This window comes from Garra rufa, chromosome 15, assembly GCF_049309525.1.
Source record: "Garra rufa chromosome 15, GarRuf1.0, whole genome shotgun sequence".
Lineage (NCBI taxonomy): Eukaryota > Metazoa > Chordata > Actinopteri > Cypriniformes > Cyprinidae > Garra > Garra rufa.
This window is the reverse complement of record NC_133375.1, coordinates 34,715,201-34,742,661: the sequence shown is the minus strand read 5'-3', so window position 1 is coordinate 34,742,661 and position 27,461 is coordinate 34,715,201. Positions and strand designations below refer to the sequence as shown.

The 27,461-nt window shown below is 33.2% G+C and overlaps 1 protein-coding gene across 1 annotated transcript in view; it reads left to right on the top strand.

Moving 5' to 3' along the window:
* The first annotated feature begins 2,180 nt into the window (after window positions 1-2,180).
* The window catches only part of tjp2b (tight junction protein 2b (zona occludens 2)), a 62,293-nt gene continuing 37,012 nt past the window's right edge, over window positions 2,181-27,461 (top strand). The window contains exons 1-6 of the mRNA XM_073819867.1: window positions 2,181-2,366; window positions 13,134-13,187; window positions 18,283-18,407; window positions 18,745-18,847; window positions 20,760-21,381; window positions 25,597-25,700. Of these exons, the coding sequence (XP_073675968.1) occupies window positions 2,196-2,366; window positions 13,134-13,187; window positions 18,283-18,407; window positions 18,745-18,847; window positions 20,760-21,381; window positions 25,597-25,700 (1,179 nt within the window). The 5' untranslated portion in view covers window positions 2,181-2,195. The remainder of the gene's footprint in view (window positions 2,367-13,133; window positions 13,188-18,282; window positions 18,408-18,744; window positions 18,848-20,759; window positions 21,382-25,596; window positions 25,701-27,461) is intronic.

Here is a 27,461-nt window from a genome sequence, read left to right as displayed (position 1 = left end):
AGGCGGAAGTACTGACCCAGTGTTTACAAGGCAACGTGCAAAGAAGGTCAAACACCCTTTACAAAAAAAGTAAAACAACTATGTTGGATTATTTTTTTTTGAGGTTGGAGGAGAAAATATTTTTTTTTTCGCCCTACCGTGCCTTTTTAATTTTAAGTAAACAGATGAAGAACTAACCAACATGATTATGCAATGCTTAAAGATGCACTTGTGCATCGCAGAGCTTGTGCAAGACAAGCATTTGTGGTTAAAAAGTAGGCCTTAATGATTAATTTGAAATGAAATCGCAATCGTGATTAAGCAAAAGAAGCGATTGTCATGCACATCTATGAAATATGTTGAGTGATTTATTCTGTGTAAGAAGCCACATCTCACAGAACGATTTATTTCAAATACTCGACTGAACTTATGAAGTGAGTTTGGAGTAAAATCATGTTATTAAATGTGGTATTTTCATGTGCTTTTAGATGTAGCAGCATTAACTACACCCAATGTGTTGAAGGTCCAAACTGCACATTCAATGCAGCTTCAAAGGGCTCTACACAACATTAAATTATAATTGTCAGTAAAGCCGGTTCTGTAATCAGTAATGAGTCTACAGCACATGCTTTCAGATGGAGCAGCATTTACTACACAGAGCCATAGTTCACTGGGAAGCTACGCAAACACCTGTCATTAACCCAGAACGATAGCTTCGATTTATGACATTATTAAATCATCTGCGATAATGAATGCAATATTGCGTAGCTTGTCGGTGAACTACGGCTCTGTGTAGTAAATGCTGCTCCATCTGAAAGCACATGCTGGAGATTTACAGCTGATTACAGAACTGGCTTTACTGACAAAATGCGCATGACAATCACCTTTGATTAATCGGGCAGCCCTATTAAAAAGTGTATACATTTTATTTATTTTAGAAAATGACTGATCGTTTTGCTAGATAAGACTCTTATTCCCCAGATGGGATCATGTAGAGCTCCTTGAAGCTGCATCGAAACTGTAGATTGGACCTTCAACCCACTGGGCATTGATGTCCACTATATGGAGAAAAACCCTGGAATGTATTCCTCAAAAAACTTAATTTCTTTCGACTGAAGAGTGAAAGACATGAACATCTTAGATGGCATGGGGGTGAGTACATTGTCAGGAAATTTTTATTCTGCAAGTGAGCCAATCCTTTAAACTACATCTGACAGAAATGTCAACAGCTTTCACGCCCTTTTTTTTAAAAAAAAATAAAAATTTTGCATTAGAAAAAAATAGAATGTTTGATTCTTTGAGTGCACACTCCGAGATCCACTCAAAACCATAAACTACAGTGAAATTAAATCATAATTGTTGAATAAAGTTATGATTTGTTTTCTTTATGCACAAAAAGCATTCTCATAATTTCATGAAATTAGAGTTGAACCACTGATGTTACATGGACTATTTTAAAAATGTCTTTACTACCTTTCTACACCTTGAATATCTGAATTTGTGTTCCAAAAATTAACAAAAGTCTTACAGAGTGAGTAATTAATGAATGAATTTTACTTTTTAGGTGTACTATGCCTTTAAATGTGTGGGTGTTGATTATGAAATAAATTAAAAAAATCAAAACATTAATTTTAGCAAATAAATACATCACTGATAACACTAAAAGACTTGCTACGAATACATATGCAAGTGGCAGCTACCCTGCTAAAGCGTTTTTAAAAGCGTTGTAAAGTTTCCTCAGCAGTGCGCTATGTTGAAATATTAAAGTGAACACCGTTGTCCTGCGGATCGCTGCAGTCTCTTGGGATTTCTTTAGAGCGCGTGTGTGTGTGCATAGGCTAATATTGTATACACTCCGTCAGTGCACACATAAATATGTAGGTATCGATCTGTGTGTGTGTGTGTGTGTGTGTGTGTGTGTGTGTGTGTGTGTGTGTAAATGTAGGCCAGTTGTGTATTAGGATTACATAAGAAGAGGAGCCGGCAGAATCACAGCAAGCGAACGAGAGAGAAAGAGAGAGAGCGCAGACATGAAAACGGTGCTGTGCCGAAAGTGGGCACGCGCTGTGCAGTCGTTCAGGACTCGCCGTGGCTCCGTGAGTCTTATTTATAGTCCCTCTCTCTCTCACTCTCTCCCTCTCCCTCTCTCTCCGGGTGCCTAATCTTCTCCGCCTCAGAGCTTAATTAGATTGGAGGTCGGGTGGCCATGGGGAGAGATGAGTGTGAACTGGCTCCCCTTTGGTTGCTGCGTGCGCCTGCAGAGAGCCCAGAGATGGAGGCGGCGCGGAGGGGCGCGAATCGAGGTGCGGGGGGAGTCCGAGGAGCTAAGGAACAGCTTCATCATCCTCTTCTCACCCAGGCATGCGTCATGCCTGCTCAGACTGCTGGTGGGGACGGAAAAAAAGGCGCTCGCGGTGGCTTGATCCTCCAGGGATAAACCCTTCCATCAGCTGCCACCTTAGAGAGAAGATTGTCGTGTTTCTACCCCCCTTTCCTAGATCCCGCAGTAGGCTCGATTCGTACGGAGTTGGTTTGTATGGCGTTAGTGGGCGTGTTTTGTGATTGTGTGCAAAGTTTCGTGACGTGTCGTGTTGTATGTCAGCGAAGCGTTTGAATTCGTGAATCGTTTGTGCTTGGGGAAAGTTGCGTTTTGTATTGCATCAGTCTGATGTTGCTTGTTGAAATGAAACTTTGAGAACTAATGATTCCGCAGATTGAATTCGAACGTGAGCCGGTAATGCAGGTGCAGGTGTGTGCGTGTGGACTTCACTGGCTCCTGTCGCATAGCGTAGTTTTTGCTGGCAGCTGCTGCACTGCCTCTGTTGATCCATCTGCCGTGCTGTTTAAACTCTTCCTCTGTCTGGCTTTTTTGCTTCGGTCATTACCGTGAGAGGCAGAGGGGAGCAGGTGTTTAGGTCTCTGTATCCCTCAGGTGTGAGGAGTATTTTTAAAGTGACTGGCAAAGCGGTGTTTGTGGATTGATGTGTGCTTGCATTTGGACTGGGCATTGAGTATATTCACAGTTAGTGTTAGCAATGAAGTTGAGGTACATTATCAATGCATTTTTCAGAGATTAATTTTCACAAATTGTCTCTCAACTTGCAAATAGGAATGTTGGGACAGATGTTTCATTAGCACCTCTGTTCTTAAACTCTTTTAAACTTAATAAAGTTTGTAAGTTAAATTCTTTTTGTGAACCTGTTCAAACTGTTTAAATCAGTCCAAAACTTCACTTCAGTAATTCATTTGGGCCATCACTTAGTGTTTTGTAAATTTATTGTGATTATTTTAAAAACACTTAGTGTTTTTATATGTATGCATGTATGCATGTATGCATGTATGCATGTATGTATGTATGTATGTATGTATGTATGTATGTATGTATGTAATTTTTTTGTATTTTATTTTATTATTTTATTTAAGTTATTGTATTTTATTTGTTTATTTTAATTATTTTAAAAACACTTAGTGTTTTTTATTAGATTTTTTTATTTATTGTATTTTTATTTAATTTGTATTATTTAATTTTATTTTATTGTAGTATTTTATTTACCTTATTGTATTTTATTTGTTTATTTTAATTATTTTAAAAACACTTAGTGTTTTTTATTAGATTTTTTTTATTTATTGTATTTTTATTTAATTTGTATTTAATTTTATTTTATTGTAGTATTTTATTTACCTTATTGTATTTTATTTGTTTATTTTAATTATTTTAAAAAACACTTAGTGTTTTTTATTAGATTTTATTTATTGTATTTTTATTTAATTTGTATTATTTAATTTTATTTTATTGTAGTATTTTATTTACCTTGTATTTTATTTGTTTATTTTAATTATTTTAAAAACACTCAGGCCCGGTTTCACAGACAAGGCTTAAGCCTAGTCCTAGACTAAAATGTAAGTCTGAGCTGTTTGAACTGAAAGAAACTTGCACTGACTGATCTTAAAATATATCGGTGTCTTTGTTTTGTCTCAAGATGCACACCAGTAATGTTGTTTTCTAAGCATGTTTATAAAAATTACTTAAATATCCTAATTGAACTATCTGCTAATCCTGGCTTAGTCTAAGCCCTGTCTGTGAAACCGGCCCTCAGTGTTTTTTTATATATTTAAATATTTTTTCATTAAGTATTTTTTTTAGTAAATTTTAGTAAAATTAGATTTTAGTAAAATACATGTAAACGTCTGTTTATTACTAGGTTTTGTTATATTTGTGCATATAAATGAAAATTTAAAATTACTATAATGTTATATAATATTATATAATATTAATTGTGTTCATTTAGTTTAATAATGTAATTATTTTTATATAGATTTGTAAGGTGTTTTAGTTGCTACATTTAAGCAATTTTCATTTTAACAATTTTCGTCTATTAGTTCATTCATCAGATCCACACATACCCTTTAAAAGCATTTTTTTTTAAATTATGTGTATGTTTTTTTTTTTTTTTTTTTTTCCTGAAATGGCTTAAAAGGGTCTTCACATTTGGTGGACGTATCTTTATTTTATTTTATTATTTTTATTATAATTTTTTTTATTTTATTTTTTTATTTATTGAATTTTTATTTTAATAATTTATTATTTAATTGTATTTTTTGTTATTTTTTATTGTATTTTATTAATTATCTTATTTTATTTTTATTTTATTATTTTATTTTATTTTTATTATTTATTGTATTTTTTAATTTTACATAGCCCTAGTGTGTATGTGTGAAATGGCTGTATTATTTTAATTTTTTAGTATAATTTATTTTATTTATTGTATTGTTTATTTAATTTTATTGTTTAATTTATTGTATTTCATTTATTATTTTATTTTATTTTAATAATTTTTAATTTTAATTTTAATTTTTACATTTTTTGAATTTATTGTATTTTTATTTAATTCTATTGTTTTATTGTATTTTATTTTATTATTTTATTTAAGTTATTGTATTTTGCTTTTTTGAATTATTTTTATTTTTTATTTTATTCTATTTTTTTTATTTATTGGATTTTTATTTTATTTTACACAGTCCTAGTGTGTATGTGTGAAATGGCTATGGTATCTTTAATTATTGGATAGGAGTGATATTCTCTGTGCCACTGGCATTGTGACGTTTAGTGAACTTTTTGGTCTTTTCATATTAAACTTCAAACACGTCAAAATTTGTGATGGACAGATATTGCCCAGACTGATTAATTGACCAATTTTGATTTTAGTGACCTGATCATGATGTTTTTGTTCATTCTCGTATCATAAAATTAGCAATAGAAGCTTTGTCAAATAACTAGCAAACATTTTCAGTGAATTTTGTGTAAAAATACTGTGCGTTTGACTTTACAATTTTGTAAGCATTGCATTTATCAGTATTGTAATTGACCACCCTGCTTTATAGATATCAGCACCGGCTATTAAAAAACCCATACTGGTTGACCGCTAATAAATATCAATCTATCATTTGGAGGGGTGTTTTTATTATACTTTTGTGCTTTTGTTTTTGCTCAGGTGTTCTGTTGACAATTGTTGTTGGCGATTTACTGCTGTAGTGGGTATGTGGGTGTATTGTGTGTTGGTGTCACATACTTCCCTGCTTGTCACACGTCTAACCTGTTGTATCTGCTTGTGTGGACAGGCTGTTCAGACATGTTAACGTGATGGACTTGCGCTCTGCAGGTTGAGTTTACATGCTGTCCCGGCGGCTCTGCTCTCTCAGGTCTGTGTGGTGTGGACGGCTTCATGCTGATGGGCCTGTCGACAGGAAACAGTGTTGCGAACACGTCTCAGCGTATTGGGACCAGCAGGGTCCTCCTCTCAGGCTGCTCACAGGGTCCTGTCCCTCTGAGACTGAGCCGAGCCAGAGAAATGGGAGTCTTGACCTTGTTGTGAGGAGTTTACTAAATAAGACCGGAGAAAGAGATGGAGGGTTTTTTAGGGTACTCCTCAGGAGGGATGTGTGATGGTTTCCTGTAGTGACGTCTTAAGCTTCACAGTCAGATTTTTAGGAATTTTCTTTTCTTTTCTTTTCTTTTCTTTTCTTTTCTTTTCTTTTCTTTTCTTTTCTTTTCTTTTCTTTTCTTTTCTTTTCTTTTCTTTTCTTTTCTTATTTTGTATTTAGTTTTGTTTAGTTTTATTTTATTTTAAGCACACAGCCCTAGTGTGCATTTTTAGGAAGATATATTTTTATTTTATTTTATGAATTTTTATTACAAAGTTTCTTTTCTTTTCTTCTTTTATTGATTTATTTTGTATTGTTTTATTTTAACCACATAGCCCTAGTGTGCATTTTTAGAAAGAGTTATTTTATTTTATTTTAACCACACAGCCCTAGTGTGCATTTTTAGGAAGAGAGATGTTTATTTTATTTTATGAATTTTTATTAAAAAGTTTATTTTATGTTCTTATTTTATTTTATTTATTTTGTTTTGTTTTATTTTAACCACATAGCCCTAGTGTGCATTTTTAGGAGGAAGGATTTTATTTTTTTTCCCTTTTATTATTTTTACCACACAGCCCTAGTGTGACCTTTTGGAGAAAGAATTTTATTTTATTACATTTTATTATTTTAACCACACAGCCCTAGTGTGAATTTTTAGGAAGAACTATTTTATTTTATTTTATTTATTTATCTTTTTATTATTATTTTACCACACAGCCCTAGTGTGTATTTTTTAGGAAGATTCATTTTAATTAATTTTATTTTATTTTACTATTTTAACCACACAGCCCTAGTGTGTATTTTTTAGGAAGATTTATTTTATTTTATTTTATTTTATTATTTAATTTAATTTAATTTATTATTTTATTTTATTTTATTTATTTTTTTATTATTCATTTATTTATTTATTTTTTTTCCTTTTTAACCACACAGCCCTAGTGTGTATTTTTAGGAAGTTTAATTTAATTTAATTTAATTTAATTATTTTATTTTAACCACACAGCCCTAGTGTGCATTTTTAGGAGGATAGATTTTATTTTATTTTATATTTTTTATTTCAACCACACAGCCCTAGTGTACATTTTTAGGAAGAGAGATTTTTATTTTATTATGTTATTTTAACCACACAGCCCTAGTGTGCATTTTTATTTTATTTTATTTTATTTATTTTATTTTATCCACACAGCCCTAGTGTGTATGTGTAAAATGATCAGACTTGAACCTGTCTCAGCATATGTATTGTATATATTGAAATGTTTTGCAGAATATTTTTTTGATGCAATACAGCATTACAGTGATGACATTTTTGTAGATCAACCCAGAAGTTTGCATCCCCCTGGTTCCCTTGAGAAAAACCCAGTTGGATTTTTCTTTTGGCATTTGGTTCTGCAATATTCGCATTTAGCTACTTATTAGCAACCGCCTTTTTCAAAACAAGTAAATGCTTTTAGAAATCTCAAGGGGTAATATTGGTATATTTTATGTTGTAGAATAAAACATGAACATACCTTGAGCTTGTGTTCACCACAAGACCTTATTTCAGGCATTTAAAAAAAAACAAAAAAACATTGATTTCAGGGCGATGGTCCTGGAAGTGCTAAAATGCTCTTGTTTACGGATTTGGTCTAAAAAACTACTTCATCCCTGCAGCACTCTATAGTGATGAGTGATGATCTAGCTCTAACAATGACTTTATAAATGTCATAAAATATATGAATCTGGAATATGAAGCTAAATATTTGCTGAAAACCACTTTAATAGCTCTTTAATCATGTGTAATGTGAATTCAGATAAGTTTTGACGTGAGTGACGATCATAAAATTATATTTAATGATTTGCATTGACATCAAAGCTCATGGAAAAATAAGAAATTCTTACAGATTTGGAACAAAATGAGAGTGATCTGTTAGTAAATGCGTTTTTGTTTATTAACTTGGTCAGGAAAACTAGATTAAGAGGAAATATTAATCAGACATTCCTATGGCGTTTTTTTATGTAGCAAGCAATTTCCATTTAAGCTATGAAACTTTCCATAATTTTTCCAGAAAAAGGAGGTGAGTGCTTTTGTAGAAGCAGTCTGAACTGCCTTCAAATGATGCAGCATCTTTAGCTCTCTCGCTATCTGTCTTTCTCATCACAGTCTTATGAACAATATCTCCACTAGCCACCCACAGAAAACAGCCCAGCACAGGAGGGAGAGGAGGAGAGCTGTCGTAGCTTATCAGCATCAGGCCCTTTATTCACTTTATCTCTGTGGATTAGTTTTATTTGCTGCATAGCGCACTATCCGAGCGCTTGTGGAGAGCCAAACAAATGCACATGTCCACATTAATTGCACGCTTCCATAGTAGTCAGAGGGCAGATATCTGCAGGCAGAATCCTCCAATTAGAGCCGCACGCCAGCAGGGATGAGGGCAAGTGTGCGTTTGTAAGGAAAAGCTGAGGGAAGTGGAGAAAATTAATTGTACAAAATGTACATTTTAGTTGTACATCACTGTTATACCTGAGCCGTGCTGTGATTGGACAGCTCTAGTTTATTAATAAAACAATATCACCAGATAACAAAATAATAATTTGAATGAATTACCAAAGTAATAATTAATTATGAATTATGCAACTACTGGAATTATATCCAACCATAATCTGCTAGGGGTTCTGTGATTTCCGCAATCTAGAAAACGTAAATAGAATCGCGGAATCCAATCATAAAAATGGAATTTACTGTATAACGCATGTAACGGAATTTGCCGAATTTTGGATTGATGAATCAAAAGTAGGTCATCAAAGTAGGTTTCGTTTACTACACACATACTGAAAGCGCGTGACACTTGCAGAGTTTTCAGCCTTTGCCGCCTCAAAATATGAGTACATGAACATAATCTCTAAAACTTCTCTGAGAGTCACTTCATGAGCATTTTACAGTTTCTTTTGAGAAAAATTATCCTCATATCATATACAAACAGAAATCTAAAGGTCTTTACAGCAACCCGTCAGAAGAAAAGTTTGGTTTAACTTGAAGAAATTGTCACAGAAGTATATAGTATGATAGTAGTCCTACTACTACTACTACTACTACTAATACAATTATTAAAAATTAATTTTTAAATAAGTATTTGCCAAAATGTATTTACCAGAAAAATTGTAAATACACAAAACATGAAAGTATTTAAAAAAAAAATAATAATAATAAATAATTAAAAAAATAATAATAATAATAATTAGACATACACGGTAAAAAAAAGTTTTCACCAGTTTTAACTTAAAAACTTAAGTTAAGCAGCTGCCTTAAAATGTTAAGTTAAATCAACTCATTTTTATTGTGATACGTTAAAATGACTTGTAGTTTTAAGCTGATTAAACTTAAAAACCTAAGTTCAGCAGCTGCCTTAAAAATTTAAGTTGAATCTGGTAAAAACGTTTTACAGTGTACTTTTGATTGTTAAAATTTAATTAAACCATTAAAATAGAATCCAGAAAACACTGAATTTGGTAAAAAAAAAAAAAAAAACTGAATTTGAGAATTAAAAATAAAACTACTTGATAGGGCCTTAAACATATATTTTAACTTGTAATTGTAAACAGAAATTTGTTTATTTTCCACAGTATATTATCACAAAATTGTAAACTGTATTATTGCACAGAGATATATTATCTATATATTAGTGGTGGGCCGTTATCGGCGTTAACGTGCTGCGTTAACGTGAGACTCATATCGCGCGATAAAAAAAAATATCGCCGTTAATCTATTCTCAAAGTTGGGTTGGGAGCTGGGTCTAAACTACGCAAGATATGATGACTTTCACTTTGATATTTTAGCGCGGATGACGTATATCTAGTTGAATTGCAATGTAGGGGGCGAGAACGAGTCGTCAACTTCTGTGAAATGACCACATCAAATGAGACGCGCAGACATGGATGCAGTTATGAAGCCGCTTCAGGGCAGGTGCGTGCGTTGCTAGACCCTTTTTACTGGGGCATGTGCCCCAGTGAAAATCTGCTGTGCCCCAGTGAAAATCTGCTGTGCCCCAGTAAAATCTCAAGTTTGAGTTATAATTTACTTTGATAATCCCGAAATAAAGACATTATACTATATGCAACAACTGAATTGACGCTTCTAAAAGCAACGCAGTTTATTGGAAGATGCACGCAGATAGGCTATCCGCGCGCCTGTATATTTTACTGGAACGCGCACGTCGTACAGCCTTTTGCGCAGAAGTACTTGGTTACACAAGTTTGTATAGTTAATTGTGTTTTAAATGCAATTGTCAAGCAGTTTGTAATGCATTTTGGAAACAGGAGATGAGCGCCTGGTCTAATGCGCCACCTGGCTTGAGAAACCCGTTCTCAAAGACTTACTTTTAGTCATTTGGGTAGCACACATATTCTGAATGCTTTCAGAAGAATTCAAATTAGCCATTTTAATCTAGATTAATCTAGATTAATTTCAAGATTTAATCTAGATTAATCTAGATTAAAAAAATTAATCTATGCCCACCACTACTATATATATATTATTTGCATACACGCACATCTGAAGCGATATATGCTATATGTGACCCTGAACCACAAATCAGTCATAAAGGTCTGTTTTTTTTATTTGAGACAATCTTTACTTTATATCCTAATGATTTTTGGCATAAAAGAAAAATCTATAATTTTGACCCATACAATGTATTTTTGGCTACTGCTACAAATACTGGTTTTGTGGTCCAGGGTCACATATAGCAAATCTCAACTAAATGATTTTATACCAAAATGTAACATTATTACCGCCCAACTCTTTATATAATGTCCAACTTTATCTGTATACATACAGTATACTGTGCTTGTGTAAGGCTGCTTTGTAATGATATGTATTGTGAATATCTCACGACCAATTCACATGTATTTTATGAGGTGGCTAATTTGTACGACCTCACTCATACAACTTCGTAGGATTTGTCTAGACCCCAGTGACGGGGAGTTTTAGGGGCGTTAAGGTCATTAGTACGAAATTTATATAAATTGGGAAACGTGTAAATTACGTAGGATTTTTCGACATAAGAGTGAGGTGTTACGAATTAGTCACCACGTAAATAATGTACGAATTGCCATGAGATCAGGTTGAAAAAGCTCTTTATAAAAGCATTTGACTTGACATGGAACAGAGAACCGTTTAATGAAAGTAGAATCCGGTGCAGATTAGGATATTGTTTAGATTTAAACAAAATCTTATTTAATTAAAGTCTGCTATTTTAAGAAGCTTAAACCGGACCTGTTGTCAAAGTCACCATGGTTTACCCTTGTGTCGTCACGGTTTAGTTGAGGTTGGGTTGTACTGTGACTGTTTCCAGTAAATCATCAATATTGATGAACGTCTGGCAGTTCTTTGGAACAAACACACCCTTGAGCTGTGTTTGTGTGTGTATATGTGTGAGTTTGTCGGGCCGGTTGGTTGTTTGTATGTGTCCTAAAGAGGGATATTGGCTTGCATAGATCTGTGAGTTGACATGGATTCAGTCCTCATATGTCTTTATTATTCTTAAAAATAAAAAATGGTGCTTTCGTCCTTGTGAGCGGTGGAAATGACAGGCCCATCCTTCATACACACTCTTCTGCCGTATGTGGTAGACCGTCAGTTTGATGCAGTGACGTAATACTGAGTCGTACCAAATAATGAGGCCTTCACAGGTATTTCTGGATGATATCATATAGCCGGGGAGCGGGGAGGGTCTTCATTAATGGATTGTTAAGTAATATTCATTTTCATAATCTCATTTTAAGGAATATACTGGGTTATTTACAACTTTACGGTGAAGTGTGTACAGTTAAATATACACTATTGTTCAAAAGTTTGGGGTTGGATAGATTTTTTTTTAATTTTTATATTTTTGAAACTGTCACATCAAAGCTGTATTCATTTGATCAAAAATACAGTAAAAACAGTAATATTGTGAAATATTTTTCTGTTTTAATAGGTTTGTAATATAATTTATTTCTGTCATGACAGCTGAATTTTCAGCATCATTACTTCAGTCTTCAGTTTCACACAATATTTCAGAAATCATTGTAATGTGCTGATTTTGTGGTTAAGAATAATTTATCAGTGTTAAAAACAATTGTGCTACTTAATATTTTTGTGGAAATTGTGATACTTTTTTCATGATTCTTTGAAAAATATAAAAGTCAAAAGAACAACATTTATTTAAAATAGAAATTAATTTCTTTAAAAAGAAATGTACTGACCCCAAATGTTTGATAGGTAGTGTGGAGAAAAAAAAATTACTTCATAAAAAGAAACACACACACATTATTTTATATATATATATATATATATATATATATGGGTAAAAGACGAAAAAGGGTTCAAGCATAAAAACAATAAGTGTAATACTGCTTTAAATTGCTGTTTCTCCAAAAAAATATCAAAAAGTTGTTTAATTTTATTATAGTTGTAGTTCTATATATTTTTTTACATTTGCCACTATCCTAGGTTTTACTTATTTGTCAGTAAGAATTGTTTTATTCATTTAAAATACAATGAAATTATTGTAACAATAACCTTATTGTTTTATATAGTTTAAGTCAGAATAAGCATGTTTGAATTTTTACATAAATATTGTTACACTGAATGACCATGTAACATTATTTCAACCAAATTTTGACATTTTTTTCTTCAAAAACTTATTTGAAACCTTGAAAGTAGACACTTTACTTGAATTTAATGTGCTTTCTGTGGACATAAAATAACTTTTGTAAATTTCTTTTGACGTGGACATCTTAACGTCTTTGACCCTTATACAGTATATATAATATAAATATAAAAAATTATTCTTAAGCACTACATGATAGAAAAAAGTATTTTATCATTAAAAAAAATGACACACTTCACCTTTAAACTGTATAGACAGAATCTGTGGTTTACTGTTGATTAGAGAAAATTATAGAAAGCAATTTTGACTTCAGTTTGTAAAAATCAACAACAAAAAAACGTTGTCTAGAAGGAAAAAAAGCTGATTATGTGTCTAATGTTGCCACAGATGCTGTCATGCTGAAGTTGTACTTGACCAGGAATATTCCTTCAGTGTTATGTGTGCATCCATGTTAATTATGAAACAATTAGTTCGGGACACTTCATGTACAACCGATTTGTGTATGAGCCACTCAACCCTACATATCACATCACACAGCATACTGACATTAGTGACGCCTGACTGATGATTAATCATGGTTTCTTTCTCTTTTCCACGCAGGGCTCAGGAATGGAGGAGACGGTTTGGGAGCAGTACACTGTGACTCTACAGCGGGTATGAAACTCTTTTACATTCACTCAAACTAACCCTAGCTCAGTTGCATGTTTAGAAATGTGTTGCAGAAGGGCTGTGAACAAGAAGTTTCATGTTAGTAGCCAAAGAGGCCACAGAACACATGCTCCACAGATGGATGGCCCTCTTACCAAACAGACTAGAGCGAACCTCCTGTGGTACCCAGGCTAAACGCTTCACCAGCCTCTCTAACACACAACAATATCTGAACCTCACTGGCAACTTCTGCTTGTGTTTCCTTTGTACAAGTACTTCATCCCATCAGAAGCTACCCCTCCCCCCTCTCTTCCCATCTTCTCCTTCTTTCCTCCTATTCTTCTTTCCTCCAACATCAAGCACAACAGGATGTGCATCTTTTATCTCGGGCGTGACAGATCGCAAGGGTCTACACACGCTATCCAAACACACACTGACGCTATCGTCAACATCTCCTCATCAGACTCTTCCTGGGAAATCATCTCAGCACTTTGACATGTCAGATCTCTGGGTTCAGATAAGAATAGATTCATCTTATCGCTGCAACATGAAAGATGTAAGCTTTGGAAAGTTTGGGGTAGAAAAAAGGGTACTTAGAGGTTTATGTAGCATATAATCTATATAGTTACTGTGATATTCAGTTAGTCACACCATTATATAAGCTTTTGTTTACTGCCCAACTTTAGAGTCACTGTCAGTCTATTCAGATTTTTTTTTTGTTACAACCAATTCCCAAATTTTTTTAATTAAAGAAATTCAATTCTAGAACAAATTTACAGATAATTTACTCACCCCCTTGTCATCCATGATGTTCATGTCTTTCTGTCTTCAGTCGTAAAATTGTTTTTTGAGGAAAACATTTCAGGATTTCTCTCCATATAGTGGGTTTCTATGGTGCCCACGAGTTTGAATTTCCCTAAATGCAGTTTAAATGCAGCTTTAAGGGGCTCTTAATGATCCCAGGGTCTTATCTAGCAAAACGATTGGTTATTTTTTTTTTTTTTAACCTCAAATGCTTGTCTTGTCTAGTTCTCTGTGAACTCTGTATATTCCGGTTCAAGAAAAACTCCCATCTCGTTTTCTCCAACCCAGTGTTAACAAAGTGTTTACAACACCCTTTACATAAAAAGGTAAAACAGCGATGTAGGATGATTTTGAAGTTGGAGAAGAAAATGAGATGGGAGTTTTTTTGACATACCCTAACTGTCATGAACCGGAATACACAGTGTTCACTCAGATCTAGACAAGACAAGCATTTGAGGTTAAAAAGTATGTAAATTGTAAGACTCTTCTTTCTCGGCTGGGATCATTTAGAGCCCTTTGAAGCTGCATTTAAACTGCATTTTGGAAGTTCAAACTTGGGGGGCACCATAGAAGACCATTATATGGAGAGAAATCCTGAAATGTTTTCTTCAAGAAACATACTTTATGACTGAAGAGAGTATGAAGACATTTATATGTTTTTAGAAAATGACGAATTGTTTCACTAGATAAGACCATTATTCCTCAGCTGGGATCGTGCAGAGCCCTTTAAAGCTGCATTGAAACTGCAGTTTGGACCTTTAACCTGTTGGCCACTATTGAAGTCCACTATATGGAGAAAAATCCTGGAATGTTTTCCTCAAAAACACAAACGTTTCTTTTTGACTTTAGAAAGTAAGACATAAACATATTGGATGACATAGGGGTGAGTAAATAAATTATCAGAGATTTTTTTTTATTCTGGAAGTGAACTAATCCTATAAAAACTCTTTCAAATGGGGAACTAGTTGCTGGAACGCATAAGCACTTCTTGGCTAGTTTTACAGGAGGAGTGAAATTGCCTATTGGTGCTGACTATGGCACATTAATCTTAATTTTCAACAATATTTGAAATAATATCACTAAAATTCAATATATTGCCCAGCCCTTCACAGAACTAGGCTATATGGCCTGTATTTATAGCTTTTCTTTAAATAGCTCATATAAGTGCTTTATTACAAAAAGAAGCATTTCTGCTTTGTCACAAATTAATCTGTTTCTTTTCTGTTATCCACCAAATGATCAGCTAAGCTGAACAGATGTTCACTGTCTCATAAACATCTACAAGCACAGGAAAGCGGTAATTTGTATGGCAGTAGACCAACGCCTGTTCAGCGCTTCTTGGTATCTGCGTCTGTTCAGAATCATCTGAGATAGCACTTAAAATTACTCATTGTCTATTTTTGGGTGGTGGACATTCAAATGTCAGCTCAAAATTGTCATGCAGAATGTCTTCGTAGTTCCTTTGCGATTAAAGGAATAGTAAACCCAAAAATGAAAACTAACCCATTATTTAAGCTACGTTCACACTGCAGGCAAATGTGGCCCAAATCCGTGTTTTTGTGACTCGGATCTGCTTTTGTCATGAAAGTGTGAACAGCACAACCCAAATGGAATCTGATCTGATTTGTGGTACTTCCATGTGTGGGACTAAATCTGATACAGGTCAGATGTTTTGCAATGCGACAGCAGTCTGAACAGTCATGTCAGAATTTGTGCGACTTTTACGTCACTCTAGATCGACATTCGTCATAATTCCACACTAACTGGAAACACTTTAAAGATTTTACATACCCAAAGTTATCAAGACGGTTGCGAAAGGTAATTAGTAGGGGTGCGGGGAAAAAACAATTTTCTAATGCATCGTGATTCTCTCTTCAACGATTCTGAATCAATTCTAAATATTTCAGAATTGATTCTGAGCTTGTTTTTTTCCCCGCATATGCCACGTGTGCGTGCTAGAAACGCAGCGGGCTTCATTGCACAGAACTTGCACGTGCGCATTGCTTGACAGTGTGTGCTTCCACCCGTCTTGTTTTACTTTAGATATGCTTTCATTTATGCCGTTTGGAATGCAGTACTATTGGATGCATGAAACTCTCGCACTGACAGACTTTCACGTGCGTATTCACGTTGTATTGTTCGTCCTAAAGCTCGATTGCGGCTGCGGTTAAATGCACTTGCATTTGCGAATACTTTAATATGAAATTGATGCACACACAGTCAGTTATGTTTTCAGAGCAGGACAAAACATCTGATATATCCAAATAGATCCGTGCATTAGTTTGAATGCAGCCTGTTAAAGCTGCCACTGTCCATGATCTTATCAGTAATAAACAAACGGCAGTAATGCTGAGGAAAAGAGAAAAAACAATAACTGTCTGTAAACTTTCGGATACTTAAAGAACATTTATTTTAAGTAAGTAATTGTTTTAAAAAGTAGCCTGCTCATGTAATAAAAAATGAAAGTATATTTTGCACAAAATAAATTTGATATAAAATGTATATGAAAATGTAGCCACGTGCAGTAATATTGAAAACTGAGAATTGAATCGTGAAACCAGTGAAGATTCACACCCCTACTTTTAAGATGGTAGTACTGACATACAGAGATTCCAACTATTACCCAAAAGCATAGAAACGGAAATTTTACATTTTGTAAAAAAGTAAAGATGTATTTGCACAGCAGAAGAATAAATTGGGGAAAAAATGTAGATCATGAATCGTTTTGGAATCGGTTTGTGACTCCCAGAATCAGAATCGGATTGTGAAGTGCCTGAAGATTCCCATCCCTAGTAATTAGTGGAAGTGTGATGTGTCAGAACACATAAGTATTACAGTGACAACTCTATATACAAGCAAAACTATGGGCTCGTAATAATAGAAGGTTCAAAACTCTGCTGTCTTTTGTCATTCTTGTCTTTATTTTTCATATTGCCTGCACATAATTTCGCCAGCTTCTGCAGCAGATCACACTATAAAAATGCATAATCACTTACTTTATGTTCCACTGTTGCTGTGGGTTGTTTTTCAACTCTGTGGGTTGAAAACTACCAGACTAATGCAATATCTACCCCCCTCAACATGGTTGGGCTAGTTTTGGACTAGTTTTGAGAAGCAATTAATCAGATTTTGTTGTGAAAACCTGGAAACCTTGTTTGTGTATATGACTTTTTCTTTTAGATGAATGCAATCAGAGTTGTATTAAAAAAAGGTCCTGGCTCTTCAAAGCTTTATAATGGCAGCAAATGGGTGTTGAGATTTTGAAGGCCAATAAAGTGCATCCATCCATCATAAAAAGTGCTCCACATGGCTCCGGGGGGTTAATAAAGGCCTTCTAAAGCAAATCGATGTGTTTGTGTAAGAAAAATATCCATATTTAAGACTTTACAAACCATAATCTCTAGCTTCCGTTAACTGTCTTACACGTATTCATGAGAGTGGTGTCTCATGGCAGCATGCAAGACAGTTAACGGAAGCTAGAGCTTACAGTTTATAAAGTTTTATATATGAATATTTTTCATACACAAACGCATCAATTCACTTCAGAAGGCATTTATTAACCCCCAGAGCTGTGTAGAGTACTTTTTATGATGGATGGATGCACTTTATTGGACTTCAAAATCTCAACAGCCATTCACTGTGATTATAAATCTTGGAAGAGCCAGGACATATTTTAATGTAACTCAGATTGCATTTGTCTGAAAAAAGAAAGTCATATGCACCATGGATGGCTTGAGGGTGAGTAAATCATGGGATAATTTTTCATTTTGTGTACAAAACAGCCAAAAATACCCCTAAGTAATGGCTCTGATTGAGGGTCGGTTGACTGGTGTATTTCTAGATAAATCCCTCCCAACACTGTAACACTCTGAAATCTCAGTTCCACTCGGTTCTGTCAGGTTTTATCTCCAGCTGTAATTGAGCCTGAATATATTTGGAGCAGATTGCATCAAGCCCACGATACCCACTCATTAGACTCTATTTATTCAGTGTTCCTCTGAGGCAGGTACAGCAGGTTGTTATTTGGCCACGCAATGAGGTGGAACCATGTCTCCATTAGCTTTGGCATGCAGTGGCTTTCTGCAAAACCGCACTGTAGCGGCACACGGCCGCCGTTTATGAAAGATTCATCGTATAAGCGCATGGACGTGATTGTGTAACACCGCTGGCCATTTGCACGTTTCTATGAAGCGATATTAAACGCTCCCGCTCTGGGCAGGCTGGCTGTGATATATGACTGAGGAAATGCGCTAGTGGTATTTTCACACTGAAAGCGTTTTCTCTCTTTCTCTCGCAGGACGCTAAGATGGGCTTTGGAATTGCTGTGTCCGGGGGCCGGGACAATCCAAACGTGGAGACCGGAGAGACGTCCATCATTGTGTCGGACGTGCTGCCAGGAGGACCAGCCGATGGACTGCTCTTGTACGCTTCACTCACCTTACTAATGCATGCATGTTTAGCGTATTGGTAAACCATTATTTTTACACCAGCATAGACAGGTTGATAAGTATTGAGTTTCATGCAGAGCTCTTCAAAATGACATGAAATCAAATATTACCATGTTTACTGCCCTAATAAATGTCCTTGGTGTTATTGTGGATTTTTAACATGTTTAGCCAGGCTGAATATGCATAATTGTTTACCACATTATGGAGGTGAAATGCTTTGCAAATGCCAAGTGTTTAAATATTATAATATAGCATGGAATGTCTCCATTTTGTTGAAGACCTAACATTTGTTTTGTTTCACTTGCGGACAGTGAGAATGACCGCGTGATACAGGTCAACACCATCGCCATGGATAATGTGCCTCATTCATTTGCTGTGCAGTCACTTCGAAAATGTGGGAAAGTGGCCAAAATAGTAAGTATTTTTCAAGTTGACCTTCATGAGAGGGCTTCTAGAATGAGTTTACTTACTTTGGATATTAATATTGGTTAGCAGTGTCAAATATTAACTTTTTTTGTAATTAAGGGCCAGAATTTGCCTTGTGAAATAAATTTTTCAAAGTATTTTTTTAACCTTTATAAGGACATTATTTTAAATATATTTCTAACCCTCCATTTATGTCAAAAACATCAGATATTAGATGAAAAACTTACTGAACTTACTAAAATGTCAAATATTAGACTAAACTAAAATAAACGAAAATAACTGAAATGAAAAATAAATAAAAAAAAAACTAATAAAAATGTAAAATGCACATTCAATTAAAATGAAAACTGAAAAAATATAAAACTATAATAGTATATAATTTTAACAGACGTTATTTGGCTTCTGGAATTGATTTTTCAAGGTAATTTTTTTTCTAACCCTCCTGTTATGTCAAAAACATCAGATATTAGATAAAAACTTACTGAACTTACTGAAACATCAAACGTTAGATGAAAAACTTGCTGAAAATTATTGAGAAAAAACAATTAATTAAAACAAATTAAATTTAAGTTTTAAAGCAAAAAAACTAATTAAAATGACAAAAGCATATAAAATCAAAATGAAAACTGAAAATATATAAAACTAATTTGGCTTTTTCAAGGTAATTTATTTACTTTTTTTGAGGACATTTTTGAAACATATTTCTAAACCTTCATTTCAAAATGTCAATGTCAAAAACATCAAATTCAAGTAAATTAACAAATATAATTGGTAATTGGTAAAAAGCTGAAACATAAATATAAATATTAGATGAAAAGCTTACTGAAAAAAACAGAAATTAAAACAGAAATTAAATTTAACTTTTTAATTTAAATTTTTTTTTTAATTAATTTTTTTTTTAAACTAATAAAAATCACAAAAGCACATTAAATTAAAATGAAAACTGGAAATATATAAAACTATAATATTATATTTATTTACTAAAATAACATTGATATTAAAGAATATTATATGTATTATGTGAATATAACAGATGTTACATATTAATCAACATTCAATACAAAAGTAATGTAATATATTTTAATCTTTCTTAAATAACATAAAATCATAAAATGCTATGCTCAAATACATATTAATAAAATTGTTTACCTATTTTTATAATATGTTAGTAACATTAAAAATATTCAGCTTAAACAAAATAACTGGATTTTTTTTTTCCAGGTTAAATTATTTTGAGTCTATATTTTATTCATATTATGAAATATATTAAAAGTTAAATACGATATTATTAAAAATTAAAAACACTTTTGTTTGCATTATTTCCCTTTTAATTGCTGTATATGTAGTATAGTGCTTTCTATCTGTTGTGATAGTAATGATCATATGTGAAAGTAATGATCATATGTGACCCTGGACCACATAACCAGTCATAAGCTTCATTTTGATTAATAAATAAGCTTTCCATTGATGTATGGTTTGTTAGGATAGGACACTATTTGGCTGAGATACAACTATTTGAAAATCTGAAATCTGAGGGTGCGAAAAAATCAAAATATTGAGAAAATCGCCTTTAAAGTTGTCCAAATGACGTTCTTAGCAATGCATATTACTAAGCAAAAATTAAGTTTTAATATGTTTACAGTAGGAAGTTTACAAAATATCTTCATGGAACATGATCTTTACTTAATATCCTAATGATTTTTGGCAAAAAAGAAAAATGGATAATTTTGCCCCATATAATGTATTTTTGGCTATTGCTACAAATATACCCGTGCTACCTAAGACTGATTTTGTGGTCCAGGGTCACATATAGTAAGATGAAAGTCTGTATCAAATGTGGTTCCTTTGATAACAGTGTGCTGAATGTATAAAGACTAATTTTATTCATCTCTCCCCACAGACTGTAAAGAGGCCTCGCAAGGTGGCTGTCCTCAAGCGCCCGCCGTCCCCGAGCGCGGATAGCCGCGATTACAACATATCCAGCTATTATCCCGAGGACAACCGCAGTGTTCACAGTGACCCAGACTCTGATTACCCTCGGGGAAACGGCGGCCTGGGCTACCCCCGCGACAGAGAGCGTGACCGCAGCCTCGAGAAGAGCCGGATAGACTACCTGGAGCCGGATTACCGCAGCCAGGACTACGACTCCCGGCGGGACTGGAGCAGAGGCAGAAGCGCGGAGAGATCGCCCAGCTCTGACAGCGGCTACCGCAGGGACGGGAGCCGGGGCCGGACGCTGGAACGCGGATCCAGCCCGGAGCCTCGCTATCACAGGCAGCACAGTAGAGGCCGCGGGGGAGGAGGAAGCCCTGCCGGAAGCTACGGGAGGGACCAGGGCTATGACACGCGGAGGTATGACACTCGGTCGGATGACAGGATGGTCAGGAGTCACAGCAGGGACCGGCTGCAGGATCACTCACCGTCACCCAGCAGAGAGAGAGACAGAGGAAAAGACCGGAGTAACTATGAGCCCCTGGAGCCGCCCATCAATGTGATGCTGGTGAAAAACCGGCCCAATGAAGGTGAGAGTTATTAGGTTGCCTTGTCACTAATAGTGTATTTTGAATATATTAAAGTTAGGTGATTGAAAAAAAGATTAAAACAGTTTGAAAGGGTCAAATCATTATTCATTTTTTTTTTTATTTCTTAATTTTTGTCTTGACAACTCTCAAAGAGATTTAGCTTGGAAGTACACATGCCAGTGTTAATGTGTTCGTTCTTGGAGTAATAAATCTGCTACGCTGCTGATGCTGCAGCAGAGCAAGTACCGAGGCTTGCTACTGCCAATATATCCTCAGACATACTGCTGTGAGCATGTAAGAAATGCTGCTGCTACACAAATAACATATGCAGGGCTCGAAATTGCGACCGTTTTGGTCGCATATGCTCCCAAAATTTAATCTGCGCGACCTCAAATTATATTTGGGAGCATTTGTGCGAGTGCGAGTAATTGTTGTGTTGCGACTTGGTTTCATTTCTTTACAAAACTTTCGCTAGCCTAACTACTGCACAGACTGCTGTGAGCTGATACAGTGACAGGTTCGCCGTTCTCTCTTTTGATTGTGGACATTTTGTCAGATACAATTCTGCCGCCTCTGTCTCAATATACTGTACAACGCGGCATACATTCACATCAAATGATAACTCAGCGGCAGAGTTCCACTCACACAGGGGCGTAATTTCCGCTCGGGACACACTTTTTAGAATTCCGTTGGTGTCCTCCCACTTTCAAATGGTTTTGTTAAAGTAATCTCTTGTATTGTAGAACGCAAGGTCCGCGCCGTCGAGAGATTCGTGCGATCGTTAAAACGAAACCAAAAGTAAAATGCGCACACGCATTCAAAAGCAATTTTAATACCCCACGTTTAGAGAGCGACTCCCCAATGCGCACAAATTAGGCTACATAAAATATCTAGGCTGTTATTAGTATGTGGGCTATAATAAGTTATGTAGTGTCTATAGCTCTGTATCATGCTTGAAAAATTCGGTCTCTATTTGCACTTTGAATATTGAAAGAGTAGCCTACTTTGATCATGCCTGCATTTGTTGTGTACATGACTAAGAAAGAAGTGTCGTTTATTTTTTGTTGTTTATACTGTAGATTGTTTAAAAATCCAGTGGTTGCCTCTAATTTAAATGGCTGTACCTATAATAGAGAAAACAAACATCTTGTTCATGTACTCATATTTTCATTCATTCTTGTCCCTTGCTTAAGGCGTAAAATAAATATATAAAAAAGGCTTTCAGAATCAGCCCATTTGCTTGTAAAACATCTGCAATCAGAATCGACCATGAAGAATCAAGATCGGCACATTACTAAAAAGAAATTAGGTGCTCCTAAAAAATTTTTGGTGCTCCTAACTTTTTGAAGTTGGGAGCGCCAGTGCTACCAAGTAAAAAAGTTCATTTCGAGCCCTGATATGTGACCTTGGACCACAAAACCAGTAATAAGTAGCAATGGGTCAAAATTATACATTTTTCTTTTATGCCAAAAATCATTAGGATATTACGTAAAGATCATGTTCCATGAAGATATGCATTGCTAAGAACTTAATTTGGACAACTTTAAAGGCAATTTGCTTAATATTTAGATTTTTATTGCACCCTCAGTTTCCAGATTTTCAAAAAGTTGTATCTCAGCCAAATAGTGTCCTATCCTAACAAACCATACATCAATGGAAAGCTTATTTATTAGATCTTAATTTAAAAAACTAATGGAACTGCGCTATCTAGAGGTTCATAACATTACTTGTGTTTTTATCAGGAAAGGAAAGTTGGGGGTTTGGTGCCTTGCTCAATGGTCTAACCTTGCGGTATTGAAGGTGGAAGAGGGTGCTGGTTATTCACTCCTCTCACCGACAATCCTTGCCGGACCGAAGACTCGAACCTGCCTCCTTTGGTTTACCTTTCCCTCTTTCTAACCGTTAGGCCACGACCGCCCCTCTTATTACTGTTTCTTGCACCAAAAACACTTTAATGGAGATTCATTATTATTTGGATGTAAATCTTATTGCTTTATTCATGTAAACTAGGTTTCCTGACAAAAAGTGTAAATGGCTATTTTCTTATGCAAATGAGCTTTGTGACAGCTGTTTGTGGTAAATTCCAAGCAGTTGATTTTTTATTTTTTTTTAGGTTTCAAATGTAAGGATGCGTGATTAATCTAATTAACAGCACAATATGGTCTTTTTGGCAAAATTACATCATTAAAAGGTTAATGAATACACTACCATTCAAAAAAAAAATTTTTTAAAGAAATTAATACTTTTAATTACTTTTAGCGGGGATGCATTAAATTGATCAAAAGTGACAGTAAAGATGTTTAGAATGTTACAAAATGTTTATTTCAAATAAATGCTTTTCTATTTTAAATAAAATAAATGGTAAGTGCTATCAAATAAATGCCATTTAGAATAAAATCTGCCTTGATCAGCATATTAAAAAGATTTCCGAAGGATCATGTGACACTGAAGGCTGGAGTAATGGCTGCTGACATCAGAATAAGAAAATAAAGTAAATATTCTGATTTTTATTTATTTATTTATTTTATTTCTTATTTATTTTTAATAAATGCAGATTCTTTCCAAAAAAGACAGAAAAACTATATATAAAGACAAAGACATAAGAGGGTTTTCCAAAAAAATATTAAAATGTTTTAATTTCATTGCACTTTTTTTTCTGAGCAAAAAATAAATATCATACATGTTTCCATAATTTACAGAAGACACCCACTAAAATGTCATTCAGTCTTGTCAGGCATTATTACAACTAAAATCAATTTATAAAATATTTAAAGAGAAATTACTTTCACCCAAAATACTAATTAGTTGTAATTTTGTCCATTTGTCAGTAAGATTTTTGTACTCATTTAAAACACAATAAAATTTAATATGCTCCCTTATTCTTTTATTTATTTTAATGTGTACAAGTCAAAATAAGCATGTTGTTTGAATTTTTACATAAATATTGTGTTACACTAAATGACAATGTAACATTATTTCAACCAAATTCTGACATTTTATTATCCAAAAACTTATTTGAAACCTTAAAAGTAGACATTTAATATGCTTTCTATGGACATAAAATCACTTGTAAATTTCTTTTGACGAGGACATCTTAACATCTTTGACCTATATATATATATATATATTATATATATATATATATATATATATATATATATATATATATATATGTATGTATGTATTAGTATATATGTATGTATGTATGTATATATATATATGTATATGTGTATATATATATATATATATGTCTTATATATATATATAACAGTAACAGCTTTTCCATGCATTACCATGCAGCTTTTCCATGCTTTTAACATGCAATCCATGCTAAAATGTGCTGCACAACCGTTAAGATCAAACTGAAATGATCAAGGACCTAAAAATAAACTTCAACCACTTATTTCAAACGTTGCCATCTCTTAGAAGAATATGCAAAGCACAGCTAGGAACTGCACAAAGTTGGACATTACAGCATACTCCCATATTACATCAATCATTTTTATCTCAAAAATGTTGATATGACCCCTTTACAGGAGCAGAGTTTTTATTTCTGCAGTAGACATCAGTATAGATGCTTTGAAAATAATACACAATGTAAAAGACCTCTCATGTCTCATGTCCTTTCACACCGTTTCATCACTTTTTTTTCATCCTAAGACAGTGTGTCCTCCTTGGATTTTGAAGATATTTAAATCTGATTTATATATAATGGTCCTGTCAGGAGATTTCAGAGGACATATATTCTTGTGACTTCACATAAAGCGGCCCGTCTCTTCCGATTTCCTCACTAGCCCTTCATAACCCACAGCCCAGAACGGCAAAGCGGGTAGCGCTGTTTATTACAAGATAATCTTGCCTAGGATTGTGAAATGGGAACCGGTTGTTTTTCTTTTTTAGAACTGGTTTAGTTTTGTTTTTAGAACAATATTGGAACTGAAAGAGTTTCATCATATTCTGTTCTCTAAGTGATTCTTGAATGTTCAGCAGAGAGCTCTGATTCTGGCCGTCAGATCAATACTCCACGTTTTTAGTTTCGATTTAAATAGTTTGTTGTCTTTGACCCATTTAGCTGACCACTAAACTAAGAGCTGGAGGGATTCCTGTGTACTTAAACGGGTCAAGGTCATCATGGTTGTTACTGCAGGTTCAAGTTAGGATCATTCATGTTAGCGTTGATGCACAGAACCAATGTTTCTTTCTGATTTGTTGTAGAGTACGGTCTCCGGCTGGGCAGCCAGATCTTCATCAAAGAGATGACCAGCACTGGATTGGCTGCCAGAGATGGAAATCTCCAGGAAGGCGACATCATTCTCAAGGTGCATATTAAACCCTTCACACAAAAGCCATGTTCATACATTAAATCTGTAAAAATTGTCATACAATTGCTGGACTAACTCTATTCACTAATGTCCGACTGATGTGGCTAATGACAATATTTAGAGCTCTATTAAGACTTATTTTTGTAAAATAAATGACGTTGAAAGAAAAAAACTGTACAAACACTAGATTTAAATAGAAATATAAAATATATAAATTAAAAATATAAAAATTAGATCAATAACAGATTTAAAAAGTTATATGTTCTATATTTATATATTTATTAAATAAATAAATATTAGATTAAAAGGCTTAAACCAAACAAATATTAGAAAATAATGTTAACTAAAAAAAACTATGCAAATGCAAATGCAAAAAAAACTAAAAAAAAAAAACTAAATGGGTAATATAAAATACACAAAATATTTGTGTTATTTAATATATATATATATATATATATATATATATATTTTTTTTTTTTTTAGAAATGTTGAAAACTGTTTTTTACATTTGATTTTATTAACATTTAACATTTATTGTATTTCAGGTAACAAGATTTTTTTAAATGGTTTTATGGTTTAAGTTTTAGTTAACTATAATAACCCTGATGTTTTTCTAAATCATAAATATATAAATATATCTATTAAATAAATAAATGTTAGATTAAAAGTCTTAAACTTAAATGAATATTAGAAAATAATATTTACTGAAAAATAAATGGTGTAAAAAACTAAATAGGTGATATAAAATAATAAATATTGTATTTTAATATAGTAATATAGTTTTTAGAAGTGTTGAGAACTGTTTTTATATTTTATTTTATGGTTTTAGTTTCAGTTTTAGCTAACTATAATAACCCTGATGTTTTTAAAATTCATAAATGTGTAATAAATAAACAAATATAAAATACTAAATAAACTTATACAATAAACAAATAATAAATTAAAAATATAAAAGACTTAAACTTAAATGAATATTAGAAAATAATATTTACTGAAAAATAAACTGTAAAAAAATTAATAGGTAATATAAATTAAAATAAAAGTAATCAGATTTAATAAATATAAATGTGTGATTTGATTTCAATTTTGAGAACAGTTTTTTTTTGTATTTTAGTAAACATTTATTGTATTTCAAGGAACAAGAATTCATTATTATTATTATTTTAGTTTTTTTTAGTTTATAGATTTTGTTAATAAGCCAGATTTTCTTTTCCTTTTTTAAATTCATAAATATATAAATATCAGTTTATTTATTATTTTTTTAAACATATTTAATAATTAAATATTAGATTAAAAGGGTTAAAACTTATGAGTATTAGAAAATAAACAATTTAACAGAAAAAAAAACAAAATAGGTAATATAAAATAAAATAATAAAACTAATAAAATATAATAATAATAATAATAATAATAATAATAATAATAATAATAATTATAAATATAAATGTGTTATTTGTTTACACTTAAATTCTATATATTGTATTTTACATATATATATATATATATATATATATATATATATATACACACAGTTCTATGGTTTCAGTTTTAGTTTTAGTTAACTATAATAACCCTGTGATTTTTTTTTCTTTTAATTAATTTATTCAAATTGTTTTAAAAAGTACATGGACATCTATGGATCTAAATGCTATATTTAATATAATCTATTAATTGAAATATTAATAGTAATTGCAGTGACAGTATCAGTGAAATTTATCATATTTATGTTATAAATTATTTATTTTGTTCTAGTCATAG